The 22,379-nt window shown below is 37.0% G+C and overlaps 3 protein-coding genes across 4 annotated transcripts; all 3 read left to right on the forward strand.

Annotated features, from left to right (window-relative positions):
• The first annotated feature begins 32 nt into the window (after window positions 1-32).
• On the forward strand, window positions 33-5,955 carry LOC147502405 (metal transporter Nramp7.2-like). Its single transcript, XM_086607225.1, has 13 exons — window positions 33-479; window positions 574-652; window positions 2,722-2,762; window positions 2,856-2,934; window positions 3,044-3,148; window positions 3,259-3,368; window positions 3,796-3,977; window positions 4,104-4,173; window positions 4,248-4,421; window positions 4,546-4,650; window positions 4,763-4,894; window positions 4,969-5,064; window positions 5,313-5,955. Exons 1-13 carry the CDS (start codon window positions 456-458, stop codon window positions 5,652-5,654), a joined length of 1,539 nt encoding a protein of 512 aa, XP_086463351.1. The 5' UTR covers window positions 33-455; the 3' UTR covers window positions 5,655-5,955.
• Window positions 684-2,484, forward strand: LOC147502406 (uncharacterized). The gene has a single exon (XM_086607226.1). The coding sequence runs from the start codon at window positions 928-930 to the stop codon at window positions 2,080-2,082; it is 1,155 nt and encodes a 384-aa protein (XP_086463352.1). The 5' UTR covers window positions 684-927; the 3' UTR covers window positions 2,083-2,484.
• A 10,966-nt stretch (window positions 5,956-16,921) lies between the features above and the next one.
• Window positions 16,922-21,992, forward strand: LOC147502407 (transcription factor TGA1-like). Of its 2 annotated transcripts, none has more exons than XM_086607227.1 (10): window positions 16,922-17,223; window positions 18,040-18,150; window positions 18,239-18,446; window positions 18,610-18,684; window positions 19,263-19,322; window positions 19,418-19,495; window positions 19,634-19,697; window positions 20,190-20,461; window positions 20,709-20,930; window positions 21,537-21,992. In XM_086607227.1, exons 3-10 carry the CDS (start codon window positions 18,291-18,293, stop codon window positions 21,687-21,689), a joined length of 1,080 nt encoding a protein of 359 aa, XP_086463353.1. In that variant the 5' UTR covers window positions 16,922-17,223; window positions 18,040-18,150; window positions 18,239-18,290; the 3' UTR covers window positions 21,690-21,992. The 2 variants fall into 2 exon arrangements, with proteins under 2 accessions (XP_086463353.1, XP_086463354.1); XM_086607228.1 differs by having other exon boundaries at window positions 16,967-17,223; window positions 18,250-18,446.
• The last annotated feature ends 387 nt before the right edge of the window (window positions 21,993-22,379 follow it).

The following is a 22,379-nucleotide window of genomic DNA, read 5'->3' on the forward strand; positions in this document are numbered from 1 at the left end:
TGTGATTGTGGATATTTTTTGCAGTGACTGTCACATACGGGTGTGTGACTTAGTCTTATACTCTTATGGGCGTGTGGCTGTCACATATGTTCATTAAAATTGCATGAGTGTCAACAGATTAGTTACGTAATCAAATCAATCAAATATGATTCTAAAAATAGATAAACTTACAATCCAAAATCCAGATAACCCTAAATATCGAATTAGGTGGAGAAAAATCCGATTTTGTAAGAGTCCATGGTATTGGTAACTGTTATTCAACGTGTGTTAGCAAAAGTAAACACATGGGTCCCACTTTCCATTGCTGAGATGGCACATACAGACACACGCTTTGCATTTTCCAGGTTTGAGTAGCATAAGAATGGCGTGTGAACTGAGCTATATATATAACATTCTTGTGAAAACAGAATCTCACATATTTGGGGAAGAAAGTTAAAAAAAAAGTGAGTGTGAAAATGGAAAGTGAAAATACCCAAAAGGTTTGTACGTGTGATTTTTTGTTTTGGTTCTGAGTTCTGACATTAGAAAAGTGCTATGTACTGATGTTGTTTCTTTTTTTGGTTGAATGATTAGAAATCTGCATGCAGAAATTTCTTGTCGTTTGTGGGGCCTGGTTTTTTAGTATCACTGGCTTATTTGGATCCTGGAAATTGTAAGTTTTCCATATCCTTTATTTTGCAATGTTAAAGTTTAAATTTAAAAATTTCAGCTCTTCTTGGTACTGGGTAAATTATTATGATGTGGGTAAGTTTTGTTATGAGCTCGCTAGATAGTCTTATTAGGATTGTTCTATTTTTTAGGGGGTTAGAATTGGAAGCTGATTGTAATTCTAGAAGCAATGTAAGGCTTGAACTGGGATTGAGATCGCATGTTAGTTAGTACTTAGTAGGGTATTAAAGTTGAATCTTTATTGTTATTGTTGCAATAATGGACAGTCTTCGTTTTTCGATATTGTTATTGTTGCCTCTCTTAATTCTCTGCCTTCAAATCAAGGCTAATGAAGAAGAGAGCAATGGGTCGATTTTGTTTATAGATGGACCTGACAATCACTTTCTTCGTACTCATTCATCACATGCTCTTCCAAAGACTAGCTCGATGTCGCTGTCTGATGTTGGTGCTGCAATATCAGTCTTGCTTGGTTTTAATCCTCCTGCATCTCTTTCAGCAGATAGTTCCTCTAAGTTAAATGAAGTTCTTTCGCCCAATCCATTCAATAGGCCTCGTGCTGTTCTCATGCTTGAAGTTGGAGGAACTCAAGATCAACAGCTAGTGATGGACCACCTGAGTAATGCTCAAGTTGGTAGTGCCATTAGGAGCAAGGTTCTGTTTGAGTCAACAAAAGCTGAAATTCACCTTCCGGGCAAAGATGAAGTTTCTGTGATATCCTTGGATGAATACTTGGGTTTGGAATGTGATGCAGTTTGCATTGATAAAGAACTCCAGAATCTTGCATCCTGGTTTGGTGGTTCATATGTTAGTGATGCTCAGGATCCATTGAATGGAGAATTGACTGTCACTTTGGCCAGTGGCACGTCTTTGAACCTGCATATGTCAAAGGAAACAGACAGGGAGTTTATAGTAACTGTTGTTTCATTGATTCGCAATATCAGAAGAGCAACGGAGATGCATGTAGATTCTTCCCGTAGCATACACAGTCCGGCAGAATTAATGATAGGCTCTTTCTCTGGCCTTAAGGCTTTGCGGGAGAAACATGGCCTGGATGGTTTTTCAGAACAAAAGATGGAGTTGTTCGTGACTACACTAACAAAACTATTCCATTCTTTACAGGAGGCATACAAAGGTCAAATTGTTGGAGTCCTGTTGTTTAATGAGAAACCTGACGTGGAACTTGGATCAAAGTTGAATGTGAAAATTACATCTCAACCCTCTATAAGGTTGTTGGGGGAGGTAAATAACTCAACGGATATAACAAAGATTGCAGAGGTTCTGCTAGTTAGGCGAACTCTTGCTTGGATTACAGGAATCATTCTTCTACTGTCGACTTTGATGGGGATATACTTCCTACTAAACATGCCACTTACAAGGGATACTCTTCTGTACTCTAATGTCAAGCTCGACTGAGTCAAAAGAGGAAAATGTCTCCCCATGCAACGATGACCGCGAGCATTGCTTTTAAACATTGGGTTTAGAGGGATCGATTTTTACATGCTGTATTACTTTCTGTTGACTTTGATCGATGCTTTTGTGCCAATGTTATTACTTGTAAACAACATTTCTTGATCCATCCATGCCTATGAGTGCTGCGTTGGATGGCTTATCAGTTTTCAATATTGTTGTAGCAGTTCGTAGCTGAACTGAGGAAGAATGAGTATATGTGAATCATTTAGAGATAGTTTATATGTGAATCATTTAGAGGTAGGTTTTAAGGGTATTGTATTCATTTGATGATAATGGTTCTTAAAAGAGCTGTAAACTGGCACTGATGTTTATTGTAATAAGAGTTATAGTGGCTAGTTTGTTTCTCATGGTTAAAAAAAAAAAAAAAAAAGTTGAATCTTTATTATAATATTGATGATTATTAGTTTCTGAGCTCACTTCCATGATCCATCTGACACAAAACAGAAATGATTGAATTTCGATGTCATTTTCTGTTCAATCTTCTTAAGAGAGATAAATAAATATTAGGTGTATGCGTACCTGCAAGAACTTGATTTGTTTTGGGACTATCTGCTTAAGGAATTTGATGTGTTTGTGGTGCAGTGGAAACTGATTTACAAGCTGGAGCTAAACACAGATATGAGGTAATATACTATAAGATTAAACAAAGTTTTGCTTTTAATTGTTGAAATATTATTTAAGTTACGATAACATTATATTTTGCTCCATTGCGCCAGCTTTTATGGGTAATTCTCATTGGATTGATCTTTGCGCTTATAATCCAGTCTTTAGCTGCTAATCTTGGCGTATCCACTGGTAAGAAGCAAAATATTGTTTTAATAGTTTGCAGTGCTTGTGTGTATCTGTGTATATGCCGATCCTGTTGTTAATCTGTTGTTATTGGTGCTGTTTTATATGTGCCCAGGGAGACACCTATCGGAGTTGTGCAAAGAAGAGTACCCGAAGTATGTCAATTATTGCCTATGGTTACTCGCAGAGGTTGCTGTTATTGCGGCTGATATCCCAGAAGGTATAACTTCCATGTTTCATCTGACTTTCAGTTTTTTCCCTTCTTGTGAACATGTCAGCACTGGAACTCAATGCAATTTGTTCTACTTTGACTTTTGCTGTTTTCCACAGTAATTGGAACAGCCTTTGCACTAAATATATTATTTGGCATTCAAGTATGGGTTGGAGTTTTACTCACTGGTCTGAGTACTCTGCTTCTCCTTGGCGTACAACGATATGGAGTAAGTTTAAATTGTCAGATATTTCTCTGAAATTTTGATTTGAACTTTAATGTTGAGTGCTGTTCGGGTATCTTTCTAAGTTTGCATTAGGATAACTAACAGTTGCAAAAATTGTTGTATACTAGTAGAACATTATATATAGTTCATTTCTTTGACTGTAACCTATTTTCATTGTTTACCATTCAATAATTTGTGCATATGGTCGGAACAAAGAACTTTATTTGATAGTTTATTCTGTTGAATGGAATAAGTGATCATCAAGAAGATGATACGTCAAATTAAGTAAAGCACAGTTGTAGCTGGTTGTTACTTTGTTAACATCAGATTTACAACTACAATTTATTTATAGAAGCGGGTTTCCATAGTAGTGTTATCTGATTTTCAAAATTTGATTCTTTCTCCCTTTTGTGTTTCATTATTTTGCCAGATCCGGAAGCTTGAAATATTGATAGCACTTTTTGTGTTCGTGATGGCGGGGTGTTTCTTTGCAGAGCTGAGTTATGTGAAACCTCCAGTTACTGGTGTGCTTCAGGGAATGTTCATCCCCAAACTAAATGGAGATGGAGCTACCGGCGATGCAATTGCACTATTTGGCGCCCTTATCATGCCGTATGATTCTATTTATATTTTATCCTTTAAAGACTTATTAAGATGTAAACAAATTAGCAGGTGGTTAACAGTACCTCCACTCTTTTTGGTCTTACAAACACACTGACACTTATGTTTCTTCAACAGACATAACCTATTTCTCCATTCCGCACTGGTTCTCTCAAGGAAGATACCTAAATCAGTCAATGGAATCAATGTGAGCAAATACTGAAATTAGGATCAAAAGTGTTCTCAAATTTGTGTTTACTAAGTTTTGTTTATGTTGTTAAGAGTGCATGCAGGTATTTCCTGATAGAGAGTGGATTCGCATTGGTAATAGCCTTCTTTATCAATGTTGCTGTCATCTCTGTCTCTGGCACTGTCTGTTCAGAGAAAAACCTGTCCCATGATGATAAGGATCGCTGCAAAGATATCACTCTAAACTCGGCCTCTTTCCTTCTACAGGTCTGAAATTGCTATTAAGTTGAAATGTCAAATTCATGACCTAGAATTTTGTGTTATTTTATTTTTCTTTTCTAACTGCTTTATTTACGGGATAAAAACCTAAGTTTCAATTAATTCAATGCAGAATGTGTTGAAAAAATCGAGTGCAAATATATATGCAATTGCGTTATTAGCTTCAGGGCAAAGCTCTGCAATAACTGGCACTTATGCAGGACAGTACATCATGCAGGTTAATGGGATAAATAGTTTGTTTGTTCTGATTGGCCGGTTTTTGTTTGTTTCTTCTGATTGGTTATCGTGTCCACATATTCTTTACTCTTTTCCGTCTAAAATGATTCCAGGGATTCTTAAACCTTAAAATGAAGATGTGGATAAGGAATTTGATGACACGGTGTATTGCTATTGCCCCAAGTCTGATCGTCTCTATTATCGGGGGATCTTCAGGAGCCGGCCAACTGATCATCATTGCTTCGGTTCGTATTTCCATTTCAGTCCTATTGAACAAAGCTAACTGTTTGTTCTTACCCTTCTTCTAAACTTTGCACAGATGATACTATCTTTTGAACTTCCATTTGCACTCATACCACTCCTCAAGTTCAGCAGTAGCAAGCATAAAATGGGACCTCACAAAAACTCTAAATATGTAAGATATTCAACATTATTGATCATTGCAAACATTGTTTCAATTATATTGCTTTTTTTGTAGGTGCCGACTAGCAAAGAGTTACTGATCTCATTTAAAACAGGCTTACCAATCAAAAATAAAATAAAAATTATATTGCTTTTTCTGATGATGTGGCGATAAAAGCAGTTGTAGAATTGTTGAATAATTCAGAAGTGAGCCTTCTTATATTAGTCAGTATCTCATACTTGTACTATTTCTGAGTGCAGATCATTGCTTTCTCATGGATACTTGGCCTTTGCCTGATTGCGACCAATATATACTTCTTGGCCAGTGCTTTCATTGACTGGTTGATCCACAACAAGCTTCCAAAAGTGGCCAACGTTTTCATTGGGATAATTGTGTTTCCCATGATGGCCATTTATGTCATTTCTGTCATCTACTTAGCCGTACGCAAAGACAAAGTGGTGACGTTTATAGACGCAACCAAGCCCGACCATTTTGCCCAAATCCAAATTGAGAAAGGAATTAATCCAGCAGATGATACACATATATCTGATGATCTTCCTTACAGAGAAGACCTTGCCGAAATGACACATCAGAATAAATAGGACGTGGCTCTTTTGCACTAGCCGATTCAAAGAAACTGGGATGGTACTGGGTCTCATCAAGTCTCGAAGTACCTGGACACTGTTGACCTCAATGATATCGGCCCCTACAAGTGTAATGCACATCAGAGAAGGGTAGGGCAGTTTCCATTGATGAAACAAAAAATTTGTAGGTTCATTTCCTTGTTAGGAATAAGTTTATCTTGCCAGGTTTTGTTAATGACATGGTCCTAAGGGTTCTTGTTTTATTTCGAAGTAAGCAATGAGTTTGTGAATTTAAAAAAAATTGAGAAAGATTGTACTCGATGCAATGTGTACCCTGAAATAGACCACTATCGTTCCTCTGACATATAACACAGAAAGATCAGAAGCCTAAGTACGACTAAGCTATGGTACTACTAAACTACAGATGAGTCACAGGCTCACAGCTGAAGCGATATACATTTCACATGAGAGAACTTGCACATCTTCCATATTCTCCACATAGCAGAACATTGTCATTTCTCATTACCAATACACGGTTTGGTCTGTCATTCTGTTTCTCTCCACTTTCATGTACACCAGCCACCAGTCCACCACTATATGCAAAGGAAGACACCAGTCTACTACATAGTTAATAGTTATACTGTAACAGTAGTACATACCCAGACACCCAGTAAAAAGGCATGTCAATATTAGACACTATTCCCAACAGAAGTTAGGAACTTAGAAGAGATACATATAATTGCTATTTTCCAAATGAAACAACGTGATTCCACACTTCAATAAAGTTTTCTCGTGCCCTCTCTATGTATGTGATCAAAACTGAAAACTCCGTATGTGAATAGTACCTCACTACCTTGAAGGTGAAGCTTTTCTTAATGAAAACTTACCACAGTTACAAGGAAAAGGTATTCCTTGGGCAACTTGCCAGTTGCAATGCCAATGAGCAACTATATCCTCGGCCCAATTAAGGACTATACATCATTTGGATCATTTGGGTCAGCAACTCAGCATACGCCCACGACAGAAGGAACAACGAATGAGGGACTGACGGAGAACTGAAGTAGGAGTAGTGAGACCCTCACTCAATACTGAATAGATTACAAACTTAAAATACAATATTGACAGAGAAGTGCTGAGTAAGTTCAATCAAACATGCAAGACGAATCTGCAGTTAGTTTGTTCTTCATTCTCTGCTCTCAATTACTGGAAACAATTAGGAGGAATTGAGAGCTTGAGAGACAGTTCAAATCCCAAGTGCGGCTAATGTTTGAAAGGCCAACTCCTAAAGATTTCGGCACTTACCAGCCGAGACTCGAGGTATATCTATTACGTCTATAACGTATTGATATAATATTTAAAAAATTCAAAAATATAATTAAAATTTTCTAGAGAATCAAATTGCATGGATTTTGATTGAATCCTCACGTATCACTAAATTATTATGTGGTTTTTAGGTTTTGCTCCTAATTATTTAGGCATATTTAGGTTTTGGTCTCATCTTTTTTATTTATTAGGGTTTGGCCCTTCTGGTTCAAAAGAAACCAAGAACCGAACTGGGTTGAGTTTAAATTTTATTTAATGACAAAATTGCCTTTAAACTCATTAATTAGTTTTTAGGTTTTGCCCCTACTATTTTGCCCTAATTAGGTTTTCATAACCTCTTTGGAAATTTCAAACTAACATATTAACAAATCAACATTTTTCCAATCATCATACTAACAAATAAACATTTTTCAAGACATAAAAATTACAAATGGTTGAATTTAATTGAAAAATGTGTCAAACTCATACATAGGCTCAAAGAAAGTTCAAATTCATTAATAGTTCAAATTCATTAATAGGGTGATAATTTGTAACTATATGAGAAAGAAAGACATGCCATGGGTTCTTTTATTTTCTTGAAGTATTTATCTTTTTTATTATCTTCTACTATATTGTTATCAATTTAGCAATATTAACTAATTCAAAATATATTAAAATTTGAAGAGAGTTTGAAGAAGTTTGAATAACCCATTTGAGAAAATATGGTGTTTTGGAGTTTTTGCAAATAAACATTAAGAAATTAAAGTGATTTGCAAAAAAAGTAAAACACCCAATTATATAGTGACATTATAAATATTGAGTTTGTTATATTAGTTAGAGCTTATCATTAATTTGTTTCAAAAGTAGTGAGTTGGGATAAAATTGGGGAAGAAAAACATATAATTTACCTTCTTACCCCCAACACTAAAGGCAATTTTGTCATTAAATAATTTCAAGACAATCTCGGTTCGATTCTAGTTCATTTTTAGACTAAAAAGGCCAAATCTAATAAAAAAAAAAAAAAAGGGGCCAAAATATAAATATACTTACCTAATCGGGGGCAAAACCTAAAAACCCCGATTATTATTCATGCCTGTGTACACCTTTCTTTGTGACGCCAACACCAAAACCATTGAAAAGACCTTGGCACTACATAAAATCTAGACGACAACAACATAAAGAAAACTGCAAATTACATGTCCATTAGCACATAAGCACCACTCTTGGGGGATGGGGCCTACATTTTGGATGATTCTATTTAGCAATCTTCTCTAAATATCTTGAAACTGGAAGGGGAGAAAAATACTTCAAATACACCGTTACACTAATTTCCCTGTTGATTAGACCAAAAAAAAAAAAACTCCCCATTGACCACAAAGTTTCTAGCACTTCTATCAATGGTCCATGCCCCCTTCTTGTTTTTGAACTCTTTCTTTTCTTCACAAATGCCACAAAGTTTAGATTATCGTTGTGAAAGTTCCATTAATATGGATTGTGAGGGATAAATGATAAAACAATAGCACCAATTCACCATTCACCATTCACCATTCACCAGCCTCTTACTAAGGCCATATGACATCATTATCCATATCGTACACGAACACGGTCCCCACACAATACTAAAAAATAAGCAATTATAATTCAGTAAACAAATCAAAAACTATATCATTGGGAGCTTTCCAGATCTAAGCACCACATCAATGGTAACCTGACCTTAAAAGATATACAAATTTCATGGATCCCTTAAACCCACTTGTTATTATTATATTCGATGATTGTGGTCGTCATCTTTTACAACAGTATTTTTCACTATAAAACTTCACTTTATATGAAGTGAGTGGTGAGATTTACAAAAGGTGATGCCATTAATTCTCCCAAGACACAAAAGGAAGAAAGAATCCAAAACCTCCAACAAAAGAAAAAGTTGATTCTTGTGTGGTTATTCTTGGAAGTGTGGTGGGGGTATCTTTACTCATGTATGCAAGATTGATAGATTCTTGAATCAAATGTTCTACACTTCTACCTCGTTGGACCCCGAAAATACACCAAACTTTATTAGATTAGTTGTGCTAAAATATTGTTTATTTGTCCTAATCTTATTTATTAAAGTTATCATGATATAGTTAACTAGTAGATAAACTATATCAAAGTGGATTGGCCATTTGGCTACACTTATCCGATATACCGGCCACGTAAAGGGAGTATGTTATTTCGTGTGATATTTAACTACTAGGGATACGAAGAACTTGGAAATAAATTATTTGTTTTATTCTTTTTTTCTCTTTTTACTTTGATTTTTGCTTTCAATATTTTTGTCATTTAGCAATTGTTTCACACTTTCACATCTGTTAAAGCATCCATCCAGAAGACCAAAACTCGAAGACACGTAACATAAAGCAGCAGCAAGTAGTTCTGCATTTGCGTTTCTGCTGTGTAAATTGTATTCAATTTTTGTAAAGATAATTGGACATACCTTATTGAAAATTTAGAGAGAATGATGTTGTGAGTGAGTTCGAATGATCGAATTGATCTATATATGTACTCATGTTTATTTTGTAACAATTTGGTAACTCTATAGTGCTATTGAGTTATCTTTTCTTATTATCCAATTATATTAATTAAGCAATAACTAATTTGGCAGAGTTGTCAGCGGACCGGACTTGATCGGATTCAAGTCTGGCTTAGGTCTAATAAGATTACATGGAAATAATGTTTTTTTTTTTTATCATTTATCTAAAAAAAACTGAAATAGAGTGCAGTAAGACTCAAACCCAAACTTTATATGTGGCACTACAACCTAATCCATCAAGCCTTTTAGCATTTTATGTATATAGTAGTTACAAATTTAATAGTACTTATTTGAAAAACTAAAAAAATAATCTTAGTTTTCGGACCAAGATGTTATCAGGTCGGATGGGGGTATGCCCATAACTGGCCCAATAGTTTTATCGGATAACACAAATTTAATAGTACTTATTTGAAAAACTAAAAAAATAATCTTAGTTTTCGGACCAAAATGTTATCAGGTCGGATGGGGGTATGCCCATAACTAGCCCAATAGTTTTATCGGACAACATTTAAGTTATAAGTCCCTATCTTATCGGTTCGGATTCAATTAGACTTCGACTCTGGCCCGACCCATTGATATCCCTACTTGGCAGCTAGCTTAGTAGTCAGCAAAATGTTGATGACAATTCCATCTCTATCATGTTGTAACAAGATTACTTAAATCCTGCTATGACTCTAACATACCCAAAATAGACTTGTAACTTATTTTGTTTTTTTATTAGCAAACTTGTTTTGAATGAGATCAGTAACTCTTTAATATTAGCAGGGTTTGAGCCCCAGACCTCTTGTTATCATCACTCTAAAGTTATACTTGTTGGAGTTATCCCTCACATGAGGAGAGAAAAAGAAATTCAGTTTGCGTGAAGAAGAAGGCCGAAAGCGGCGCTTTATTTGGCGTCTTTGTGAACACTTACAATACTTGCGTCTTCGACATCGACATTTGCCAGGCGCCCATGTCTATTTTCGTAGTTTCTGGTTGTTACAGTAATCACGAGATTGCGGGTTACTATATAAATAGAAACAAGGTTTTGGAAAACCTAAGCAACATGAACCAAGACAACACAAAAGAGAGAAAACCTAATCTTGAAAGCAATCAAGATTGAGAGATAACCTTTATAGAGAGACAAGCCTGTAAAGAGAGAGGAGTGATCTAGTAAGGTGAGAGACTGAAAGGAGAGATTGTAATATTTCTTCCCACTTTATAAAAGGATTAGCTTTTGTGGAAGTAGGCATCATTGGCCGAACCACGGTATGTCTTTGTGTTGTGGTATGTTTGTTCTTCTTATTACATTATTATCTACTGTTAATAGTTATTTAGAGAGTTTGACATGCTAGCTAGGTTGTAGTTGATTTTTAGATTGTTGTCTGGTGATTGTTGTTGGTCCTAGTACAAGTTATATGTGTAGTGAGGATCGTTGGGTATTAGTATTAACCCCAACAAGTGGTATCATAGCCTTGGTTAGATTAACCTAGAGTGTTATCCAAACCTAGCCCAGAAGGTGTTTGGACAAATTCCTGATAGGAGGTTTGAGTTGAAAATAACTTGTAGAGTTGGACCATTCTGTGAACATTCACATGACTAGTATGAATAGAAAGAACTACACCATTTGGAAAGCCAAGATAGAAGACTTGATCTATTGCAAGGACTTGGCACAACCTATTGAGAATAGAGGAGAAAAACCGAAATCGGTTGCTGCGGCTGAGTGGAGCAAGCTTGACAGAAAAACAATTGGGTACATTCGACAGTGGATTGACGATAGTGTCTTTCACCATGTATCCTAAGAGACTACAACTTTTGGCTTGTGGAAGAAACTCGAAAACCTCTATGAGAGAAAGTCGGGCGGAAACAAAGTGCTACTCGTTAAGAAGTTTGCCAACATGAAGTACCAAGAAGGTTCTTCAATGTCTGAGCATTTTAATGAACTACAGAATACCATCAATCAGTTGCATTTGATGAAGATTAATATGGGAGATGAAGTTGAGGCCTTGTTTCTATTAAACTCTTTACCTGAAAGTTGGGAGACGTTAGCAGTTTCTCTACACATATCAGCTAAGGATGGAATCATTTCCATGGAGATGGCTACCGCGTCTTTGTTGAATGAGGAGACTAGAAGGAGTTCAAGAAGCTCCTCTCAATAAGAGATTCTTGTCACAGAGAAACAGGGGAGAGGAACGGAGCAGAAAACCATCTCATTCTAGAGGTGATGACAGAAGCAAATCTAGGAGTGAAACTAGAACTCCTAAGGCAGAGAGACAATGTTATTACTGTGCCACCAAGGATCACTTTAGGTATGAGTGCAGAACACTGAAGAGGGATGAGAAGAATAACTGTGTACATGAAGACATGGTAAAGAGGAACGGAAACTCAGGCAGAGATACTACTGCACTAGTCGATGATGGTCTAGTGGAAATTGTGTCAGATTGTGGTGAGTCTTTGTCTTTAGTACCTCATGTGCGGGATCTGAGTGGGTGATAGATACAGGAGCATCCTATCACATCACACCGCACAAGGGATTCTTCACTACCTACAGCTGTGGTGAATATGGTGAAGTGAAGATAGGCAACAGTGGAGTCTCAAAGATTGCAGGCATTGAGGATATTCATATAGAAACCAATGTCGGATACACCTTGATATTCAAGGATGTAAAATATGTCCTTGACATTCGACAAAGCTTAATTTCCGCGAGGAAGTTAGATGATGATGGCTTTTTAAACTCGTTTGGCAACGGGGTATGGAAACTGAGCAGAGGTTCCATTGTAGCAGTCAAACAAAAAAAACTTGCTCTCTTTACAAAACATAGGCTAGTTTGTGTAAAGCAGAAGTAAATGCGGCAGAAGAAGAAACTACCTCCGAACTGTGACACAAGAGATTGTATTATATGGGCGAAAAAGGAATGGAAATTCTTACCAAGCAAAAAGCCTTGCCAGACATCAAAGGTACACATTTAAATAGATGTGCTCATTGTTTGGTAGGAAAGCAACACAGGGTGTCTTTCCAAAGATTCCCGTCTCACAGAAAGGGCATCGTCCTTGAACTAGTGCACACATATTTATGTGGTCCTATAAAAGTAAAGTCCCACGGAGGAGCTTTATACTTCGTGACCTTCATTGATGATGCGTCGAGAAAGGTATGAGCATATAGTCTAAAGACTAAGGATAAAGTACTTGGCGTGTCTGAGAAATTCCCTAGCATGGTAGAAAGAGAGACAGGGAAGCTTTTGAAGTGTATTCGCTCAGATAATGGGGGTGAGTACATTAGGCCGTTTGAAGAGTATTGCCAGAGTCATGAGATTCGTCATGAGCAGACCGTTCCTAAAACTTTACAACAAAATGGTATAGCCGAGAGGATGAATCGTACCATTGTAGAGAGAATGAGATGTATGATGTCTCACTCTAAGTTACCTAAAAGCTACTGGGTAGAAGCAATGTGCATATCCATACATGTGATCAACCTATCACCGTCGAAGCCTCTGAACAGTGATTATCTAGAGAAAGTATGGTCCGACAGAAATGTTGATTATGGATACTTTAGGGTATTTGAGTGCAGGGCATTTGTGCATATTTCGAAGGATGAGAGATCCAAGCTTGATGACAAATCCAAACAGTGCATTTTTCTGGATTATGAGGATGAGAAGTTTTGCTACAAACTCTATGATCCGATTAACAAGAAGGTAATCCGAAGTCGAGATGTTGTGTTCTTGGAAACCAAACCATAGTAGATTTCGAGGAGGGTGAGAATCTACAAGCTTTCACTAATGATCTTGTTGATTTAGAACTAGAAGTTCCTACTGTGGAACGTGCATAAGCCATTGAGAATACAGAGAACCATGGGCTTAAAGCTCATGATGAGAATCCTATTGCTCATGATGGGATAGAACCTATTGATATAGAAGATGCAGATGAAGGGCATGAACCACCACCAGAGCAAGTAGAAGTGCATCCTCCTGAGGCACCAGCAGATGGGGCAAGGAGGTTAGACAGATAGAGACAAACTTCAACCAAGTATCCACCTCATATGTATGTTTTACTATCTGATGGTAGAGAACCTATGTACTATCAAGAGGTTTTTGAAGGTATAGACAAAGAGAAGTGGTTGAAGTTCATGCATGATGAGATGAATTCTTTGCATAAGAATCACACTTATGAGTTAGTTGAGAAACCGGAAGAAAGAAAAATTCTCAAGAATAAGTTGATCTACAAAGTCAAGCATGAGGAGAATAATCCACACCCAAGGCACAATGCTCGCCTTGTTGTGAAGGCATTTGATCAAAGAAAATGTATTAACTTTGATGAGATTTTCTCTCCTATAGTGAAGATGACTTCTATCCAAATGGTATTGGTATGACTGCAAGTATAAGTCTGGAGGTTGAGCAGCTAGATGTTAAGACAATTTTTCTTCATGGAGACCTTGAAAAAGATGTCTACATGGACCAGCCAGAGGTTTGAGGTCAAAGGCAAGGAGCACCTAGTATACAAGCTGATAAAGAGCTTGTACGGGTTGAAGCAGGTACCGAGATAGTAGTACATAAAGTTTGATTCATTTATGACGAAGTAAGGATACAAGAAGTCTGCTTCCAATCATTGTGTGTTTGTTCAGAAATTTCCAGACAGAGATTTCATAGTGCTCTTGTTGTATGTGGATGATATGTTGATAGTTGGCCCAAACATCAACAAGATATCCAAGCTAAAGAAAGACTTGAGTAAATCCTTTGAGATGAAGGATTTGGGTCAAGCAAAACAGATACTTGGGATGCGGATCACTCGTGATAAAAAGAGTGGGAAGTTGTAGTTTTCTCAAGAAAGTTATATTGAGAAGGTGTTGAAGAGATTCAACATGGATCAAGCGAAGCCAGTCAGTTGTCCGCTTGGTAGCCAGTTCTGTATGACCAAAGAGATGTGTCCAAAGGGTGAGCATGAGCAAAGTAAGATAGAAAAGTTTCCTTATGCATCCGCAGTGGGCAGCTTGATGTATGCAATGGAGTGTACAAGATCGGATATTGCTTTCGTCGTTGGTGTTGTAAGCCGATTATTATCAAATCTGGATAAGAAACATTGGGAAGGTGTTTAGTGGATATTGAGATATCTCAATGGCACTTCCAAATCGTGTTTGTGTTTTGGTTGAAGTAAGCCCTTACTTCAAGACTACACTGATGCAGACATGGCAGGTGATGTTGACTCGATGAATTCCACCTCCGGTTATCTGGTTACTTTTGTAGGGGGAGCAGTTTCTTGGCAATCTAAGTTGCAAAAGTATGTTGCCCTATCCACTACAGAAGCCGAGTATATTGCAGTTACTGGGTGTTGCAAAGAGATGCTATGGATGAAAAGGTTTTTCGATAAACTAGGGCTAAAGCAGAAACAGTTTGTAGTTCTATGTGACAGTCAGAGCGCCATCCATTTGAGCAAGAATCTGAGTTTTCATTCTAGATCTAAGCACATACATGTGTGTTATCATTGGATTAGAGAAGTACTCGAAGACAAACATTTGTGTATCGAGAAGATCCATATCGACAAGAATGGGTCGGATATGATGACCAAAGTTTTACCGAAAGGTAAGTTTGATGTTTGTTGTGCTACCGCCGGAATGGTAGCAGACTCCTCTTGTTGATTTGGAAATATCATTGAGGTATCCCTCTCACTGTTCGGGAGGGGGAGATTGTTAGAGTCATCCCTCACATGAGGAGAGAAAAAGAAGTTCAATTTGCGTGAAGAAGGTTGAGCGCGCGCGCTCAATTTGGTCTTGCCCAAGGCGCACCCGCGCCCATGCCGTGAACAACTTACAATACATTGAGGGGGCACACGCCAAGGCGCTTCCGCGCCCATGTCTATTTTAGTAGTTTCTGGTTGCTACAGCAACCGCGAGATTGCGGGTTACTATATAAACAGAAACAAGGTTTTGGAAAACCTAAGTAACACGAACCAAGGCAACACAAGAGAGAGAAAACCCAATCTTGAAAACAATCAAGATTGAGAGATAACCTTTATAGAGAGACAAGCCTGTAAAGAGAGAGGAGTGATCTAGTAAGGTGAGAGACTGAAATGAGTGATTGTAATCTTCCTTCCCACTTTATAAAAGGATTAACTCTTGTAGAAATAGGCACCATTGGCCGAACTACGGTATATCTTTGTGTTGTGGTATGCTTGTTCTTCTCCTTACATTATTATCTGTTGTTAATAGTTGTTTAAAGAGTTGGGCATGTTAACTAGGTTGTAGTTGCTTTTTAGATTGTTGTATGGTGATTGTTGTTGGTCCTAGTACAAGTTATCTGTGTAGTGGGGATTGATTGATATTGGTATTAACCCCAACAACACTAATTTTGATAGTTGGCACCTACTAAAATCTTTTATATCCTACTAAATTGTCCTAAGAAAAAAGATAAAAAACTGTTCTTAATATGATATAAATTGTAGGTAGTTATCATCTAATTAACAAGATATGTGGAAGAATTTTTGAATTTGATTCTAATGAAGAAGTGAGTTTTCGTCTGTTATTATTTTTCTTTTAAAAATGGAAACTAAAAAAAGCCAAAATAGGACTCAAGAACGGTGACATAGCATTAATGGTAATAGTACTGGGTACAATGCCTGTGATTAGAGCTTCTTGAAATCTTGAATCATGATTAATTATTGTCCATTAACCTTTTCTGCTAGCGGGATTAGTGATCTGTAGTTGTGTACTCTACTAGTCCACTACAACGGTTGTCCAAAACGATAGGAATCTATCAAATGTCAACAAATGCAGATGAATATAGTAAGTAACATGAAAAGCTATAGAATATATGGCAACATTGTTCCCAAAATTAAGAACCAAAGAGAATATGTAATATTTAAAACCATTGATATGATGTGCAAGTTCCTAACAAATCTAAGAACAAGTGGTTTCTCCGAAAAAAAACACACTAGCATCTAGAATTCTATATTGACAAAGGCCCCTAACGAAAAAGCTTCAAAGAACAAAATGTGATTATTACAGTAAGAGATTTACCGTGATTAAAATGCCCCAGAGTTAAAAAGTATAATCAGAAGCTATTAACAAAGTCCGAAATCTCCTACGAATGCATAGCCATGTCAGCACTGTCCTATTCTGTACCCTCGTATATCCCCTCTGTCCGCGACACAAAGGAAGTAGTATAACTTCTGAGTTTCTCCCCCCTCACTTCACGTGTGTGCGCACACCAAGTGAAGACAGTTAACACGCAAGTACCACTTTTATTAACCAGAATCTGACACACAAGCTGACGTACGGTTGTACCACACAGACACCATTACCACTTGGTAAATTCATATTTTAATACTAAATCAGTAACAACGCCGGAATCAGGTGTAGGGGAATTATGACCTGGTACGCATTTTCAAAGTGGAAATATGATAGGACATACATATTTTTTAGTTAACAATAAAAACCGTTGACTGTTGCTCTGCATTAGTTTAAAAACTGTAAAAAGCATAACTATCAAACTGGTTTTCTATTATTTTCTTGTCCTTCTTCAAAACCTCTCTCTCTTTTCTTCTTCTTGTTGTTCTGGTCCATTAAGCTTGACGAAGAACAAAGAAGAATGGATGTGAGGGTCGTGAGAAAACTTGAGTTTCGAAACGAGACAAGTGCTGAACAAGTAGAGTTTCGAGGAAGTCTTTGCAGAGTTAGGATGACCATGAGGATTTGAGTTTTTTTGAATTGTTTTGAGAGCGGGAGTTTTTCTTATTTTGGTATTTTAAGGTTTGATTTCTTCTTCTTTTAGGACTTTTGGAAGTTTTGTTTCTGATTTATTGCACTTTTGGTTTAGTGTTTTGCTTGTTATTACTGTTTCTCAACTTCTGTTTGTTATGAAATTGAAGAGTTTGATATATAGTTTTTGATTGAGAAGTTTTGAATCATGGATATAGTAGTTTGAAAATATTAAACTTATATGCATCTGTATTACAATTTCTCTAGGGGAGTAAACTTGGATTTGAAGGGTTATACTTTGAATTGTGTTACCTGGACAAAGTTCGATACCATCACCAATCTTGCTGATCTTTAAAACTCAAATTTTGAGTTTATACTGACACTTATTCATCAACAAATTCTTTCTCATCAGCTGAAAGTCAGAAGTTAACACTGTGATTCTGGAATTTGGTCCTGAAATTTACTCTGTTTTGAGTGTTAAGCTTGTTTGGTATCACCACGTCGTATCTAGCTCTTCGGCCCCCTTCTTAATTTACTGCGGCTTTTCATGGCTGTTGTAGTTGCGCATGATTTGAAAACTGTGCTGATTTTACAGTTATAGCGTTGCACTTTCAGTCTTTCACCACTATGATTAATTAGTATGAGTACAAGACTTGGATATTTCTCTGGACAGAGGGTATAATTTTCCAATTTTAAAGATGTTTATATTCTGATTAGTAAGTCGCTATTGGTAATATAACGAACTATATTTTCAAGTACTTTTTTAAACCTTCTCAATTTTTTTTTAATTTAAGAAGCGCATAGACTACAATTGATTTTCTTAGTGTGCTAATTGGTGGTGTTGCATGCTTGTTGGAAAATAAGCAGATTTTGGCTGTGCTGTGATGTTGTTGGTGATAGTGTGATACTAAAAGGATTTGCTGGAATACTGGTTTTCATCTACATGTGGCCAAACCGTTGAAGTTCCTTTCAAATGAGGTTTGTTAATAAAACTATAATTTCTCTGATTAATTGTTACTAGTAATAGCTGTAAACTGCCATCTCTAAGTTTTAAATCCATGTTCAGCCATGCTGCAGGTAAATAGTCAACTTGACATTCTTTTACCAGTCTTTAGAGTATGACCTCTCCATCAACTCAGTTTGCAACCTCAAGGAGGATGGGCATATATGAACCAGTTCATCAGGTTAGCATGTGGGATGAGTCCTTCAAAGCTGATACAAGCCCAACTACAGGTGTGTCCTCGATTGTGGAGATGGACGCAAAGTACGACAAGGTAAAAAGTCTTTAACTTGATTGAATCAGTTTTGGCTGTTGTAAGTTTTGGATATATTCTTGGGATTGCTATACATATCTCCAGTAAAAACTGATAATACAAAATATTAATTGCCGATTAACTTCTATATTATTATTCTCATGTTTCAAATATACTTGTGTAGTCCGAAGAGACTTCTCATGGAAGCCTAGGACATTCAAGAAAGTATGACCAGGAAGCAAATAAGCCTGTTGAGAAGGTAAATGGTGGCTTGCATTATTAATTACATATGATCTAGCTATCTTTCATTTTGTTTTGGTTTGCTAAGTGAGCTGAATTGTACGTAGCTAGAAAGGTGTACAGGGAGTGTGAAAGAGAAACTGAAAACACAAGAATATAAAAAAAAAAAAAAAAAAAAAACTAACTAGATCTATATAGGGGTGTGCATCATCATGGGTAAAATGGCCTCCCTACTATAGGTAGACAGACCATATACTCAACAATCACTTGCACAACCTATAGTTCTCAAAACGAAAGTAAGCTAAATTAGGGGCCTCCCTTCATACAAAAAAACCTGATTCGAGCTCATTGTGGTGGCCTTGTTTGCAGCAAGGTCTGCTGTGAAATTTGCTTCACGCAATGTGCTACATCTTTCATTTTGTTTCCTATACCACCAAGGTACATGTTACTACAGAGATGAGATGGTCTTTGCTTACTTAGTGTCATCTTAGAGAATGCATCCTATGTGCACCTACCAATGACATTTAAATAATTTTGTGAGATTAATCCTTTGATTCAAACTCTGAACCAAAATTTTCATTATGAAAACTTGTACAGGTAATAAGACGTCTTGCTCAAAACCGCGAGGCAGCCCGCAAAAGTCGTTTGAGGAAAAAGGTAAGAAAATATCTTCTTGCAAATTCATGTCTATATAGGGTACACCCTTTATTTCAGATAAAAAGGATTGACCTTTTGTAAATTTTGTTCAACAGGCCTATGTTCAACAATTGGAGACAAGTCGTTTGAAACTGACACAAATAGAGCAGGAGCTGGAGCGAGCCAGACAGCAGGTGGTCGATGGTTTTTGTTATTCTATTTATTCTCTCTCTCTCTCTCTCACACACACACACACACACACACACATTTTAGGATCATGTAAGTAACAAACTTAGCCTAATCTGATAGTACTGTGACTTTTGCAATTGCAGGGTATGTACATAGGTGGCACATTGGATACTGGTCATCTAGGGTTGTCTGGTACTGGTAACTCAGGTTTGTCATTTAATATTCTCAGACATATATACTCTCCAACATCTTTCCATTTTATATGTCAAACTGTGTTAGGTTGGTAGTGATATTTTGGAAAGGTTATGTAAGTGAAGAGGCTATGGACGTTTTCTTCAGTTCTTGGTTGTTTTATCCATCTTTTCGAAATTATTCCTAAGAATTTCAATCGCTGAGTTAATGACTTAGTGGGGGAGAGTGGTCATCGCAATATTGAAGGCTGCCCACCCTAAACCCTAACCCCCCCCCCCAAATAAAAAATAATAACAATAAAAACAAAATAAATAAATAAATAAATAAATCAAATAAAACGTTATTCTTGTGCTGATCCAGTACAGGATTAGCTCCTTCCTGAAAAAGATGGTTTTTCTTATTTGAAGAATTGTCATTTGATTGAGTCCCTTTATTTGTTGTGAACTCCTTTATGTCTCCATCGTCTCATTTTATGTTGTTTATTTATTGCTTATGGCCATTTATTAGGGGTTACTACATTTGAGATGGAATATGGACATTGGGTTGAAGAACAAAACAGACAGATTCATGAGCTGAGAATTGCTTTACAATCGCATATAGCTGATTTAGAGCTGCGGATACTTGTCGACAGTGGCATGAACCACTATAATGACCTTTTTCGAATGAAAGCTACCTGTGCTAAGGCTGATGTATTTTATCTGATGTCTGGCATGTGGAGAACGTCAACTGAACGGTTTTTTCTTTGGCTTGGAGGATTTCGTCCATCAGAGCTTTTAAAGGTGATATAGTTTAAATCTACTCTCTCTCTCTCTCTCAAGATTACTCTTGATCTTCTAGCATTTAAAATTGGACAAATATGTGCCTTTGTTCCCATATAAATATTGCGGTGGTTATCATTTTCGTTTGAATTTAGCTCATGCATGCGTAGATGAACATCATGGGGAGAGATGAAATTCGAATCATGTGAAATTTAGCTCGTGTGATGAAGTGTATTTGCTTATTTAAACTACTCCATTCTGATAACAGGTTCTCACGCCACAACTTGACCCATTGACAGAGCAACAAATGGTAGCTGTATGTAACCTACAACATTCGTCTCAGCAAGCTGAAGACGCTCTTTCTCAAGGCATGGATAAACTTCAGCAAATTCTTGCTGAGACCCTAGTTTCCGATCCATCTGGAGGTTACATGTCGCACATGGCTACTGCAATGGGGAAGTTGGAAGCTCTTGTGAGTTTTGTGAACCAGGTAGTATTTCATTCCAAGTAATTCGTCGTAATTGTTATTATTGTATTATTATTATTATTATTATGGAATGGGAAAAGTCGAGACCTTACCCCCTTAAAGAGGATGCACTACTTTGATGAAACCTAAAAGGAATAATGAAGATTGTGCTCTCGATCCCATGTCATACTTATTGGGATGCTTACCGAACTGGCACAATGTAACTTCATCAATAAATACTCACCCCACCCTGGTAATCCTGAATTCCATTTTTGTACCCAAACAAAACAAGGATACATCAAGGTCCTCGTATTGTCTTACTGACATACACAGTCAACAGTAAAGTGGTTCCAACATAGGAAAAACCAACTTAACCACAGCTCAAGCTTGGCAATTTGACTCGAGCCAATAAATGAGTTACTATATCTTGGGTAAAGTAGATACTGGTTAAGTTTGAGAATGAAGTAAGAAGTAATGTAATATTGAATTGCAATGGGACATATATTGTAGACAATTTTCCCTACAAATAGTATGGATATGTCCTCACTCTAGCTGTGCCAAAAATCAACTTTGTTTTGTTGAAAACCTCTCTTGCTAGTGGCGTTGGGTAACAATTAGATGTTTGAACAGGCAGACCACCTTCGCCAACAGACCCTGCAGCAGATGTCTCGCATCCTCACAACCCGTCAAGCAGCTCGAGGCTTGCTTGCATTAGGGGACTACTTCCAACGTCTCCGAGCCCTAAGTTCACTCTGGGCTGCTCGTCCTCGTGAACCGGCCTGATCTAAAATCGTGGAACTCAGTCTCCTAGAGATTATGCTATCTGCAACAGCAAGGGAAGTGTTCTCAGCTCTATAGAAACCCCTACTCTGCTGCACATGCTATGCTGCTAAGAAGTCTGAAGCATTCCCCAAGGATTGAAACAAAGTTGTATATGTGATTACCATAATCCTTGTACGAAGAGAGTTCTATTTATTGTCGTGAATGCGCATTGTACATTATATTGTTGCAAAGTAAGGCTATTGAATTCTGAAGTGTAGTTCAACTAACTGTTACATTAGATGGGTGTAAATTACCTCTCTGTTATATGCTTTTGTTTATAATTGTATAGATTGAGGCCTGTTTGAAAAAACATCATGCTTGTGTTGGGAGATTTCACTAGAAAGTCACACCTCAATCTAGCTACTTTCTATCTTAAATTATTTCAACTTGGAGATCACACCAAGGAAATCACTCACCCAAAACTTTGGTAGTTATCACAACAAATTCAAACAAGTAAAGCCACTAATTTATCATCACCCATAACAAGCAAACAATAAATAAAGAAGTAAATAATGCAAAGAGACACAAAGATTTAGGTGGTTCGGTAAATGTTACCTACATCTACATAAGAGCCGAGTTTCCTTTATAGTAAAGATTGGAGAGTTTACAAGAGGTAACAGGAATCAAGAACAAGAGGCCTCATTCAGACCC

The sequence above is a fragment of the Coptis chinensis genome, chromosome 4 (assembly GCF_015680905.1).
Source record: "Coptis chinensis isolate HL-2020 chromosome 4, ASM1568090v1, whole genome shotgun sequence".
NCBI classification, from domain to species: Eukaryota; Viridiplantae; Streptophyta; class Magnoliopsida; order Ranunculales; family Ranunculaceae; genus Coptis; species Coptis chinensis.

Bases quoted from the DNA above. Each gene is read 5' to 3' on its own strand.
- LOC147502405 (XM_086607225.1), top strand. From the start codon at position 456: ATGGAAAGTGAAAATACCCAAAAG. The intron at 653-2,721 runs GTAAGTTTTCCA...TTTGTGGTGCAG, and splicing joins TTATTTGGATCCTGGAAATT to TGGAAACTGATTTACAAGCT. The intron at 4,422-4,545 runs GTCTGAAATTGC...AATTCAATGCAG, and splicing joins CGGCCTCTTTCCTTCTACAG to AATGTGTTGAAAAAATCGAG.
- LOC147502406 (XM_086607226.1), top strand. From the start codon at position 928: ATGGACAGTCTTCGTTTTTCGATATTGTTATTGTTGCCTCTCTTAATT.
- LOC147502407 (XM_086607227.1), top strand. From the start codon at position 18,291: ATGACCTCTCCATCAACTCAGTTTGCAACCTCAAGGAGGATGGGCATA. The intron at 18,447-18,609 runs GTAAAAAGTCTT...ATACTTGTGTAG, and splicing joins TGGACGCAAAGTACGACAAG to TCCGAAGAGACTTCTCATGG. The intron at 18,685-19,262 runs GTAAATGGTGGC...AAACTTGTACAG, and splicing joins CAAATAAGCCTGTTGAGAAG to GTAATAAGACGTCTTGCTCA.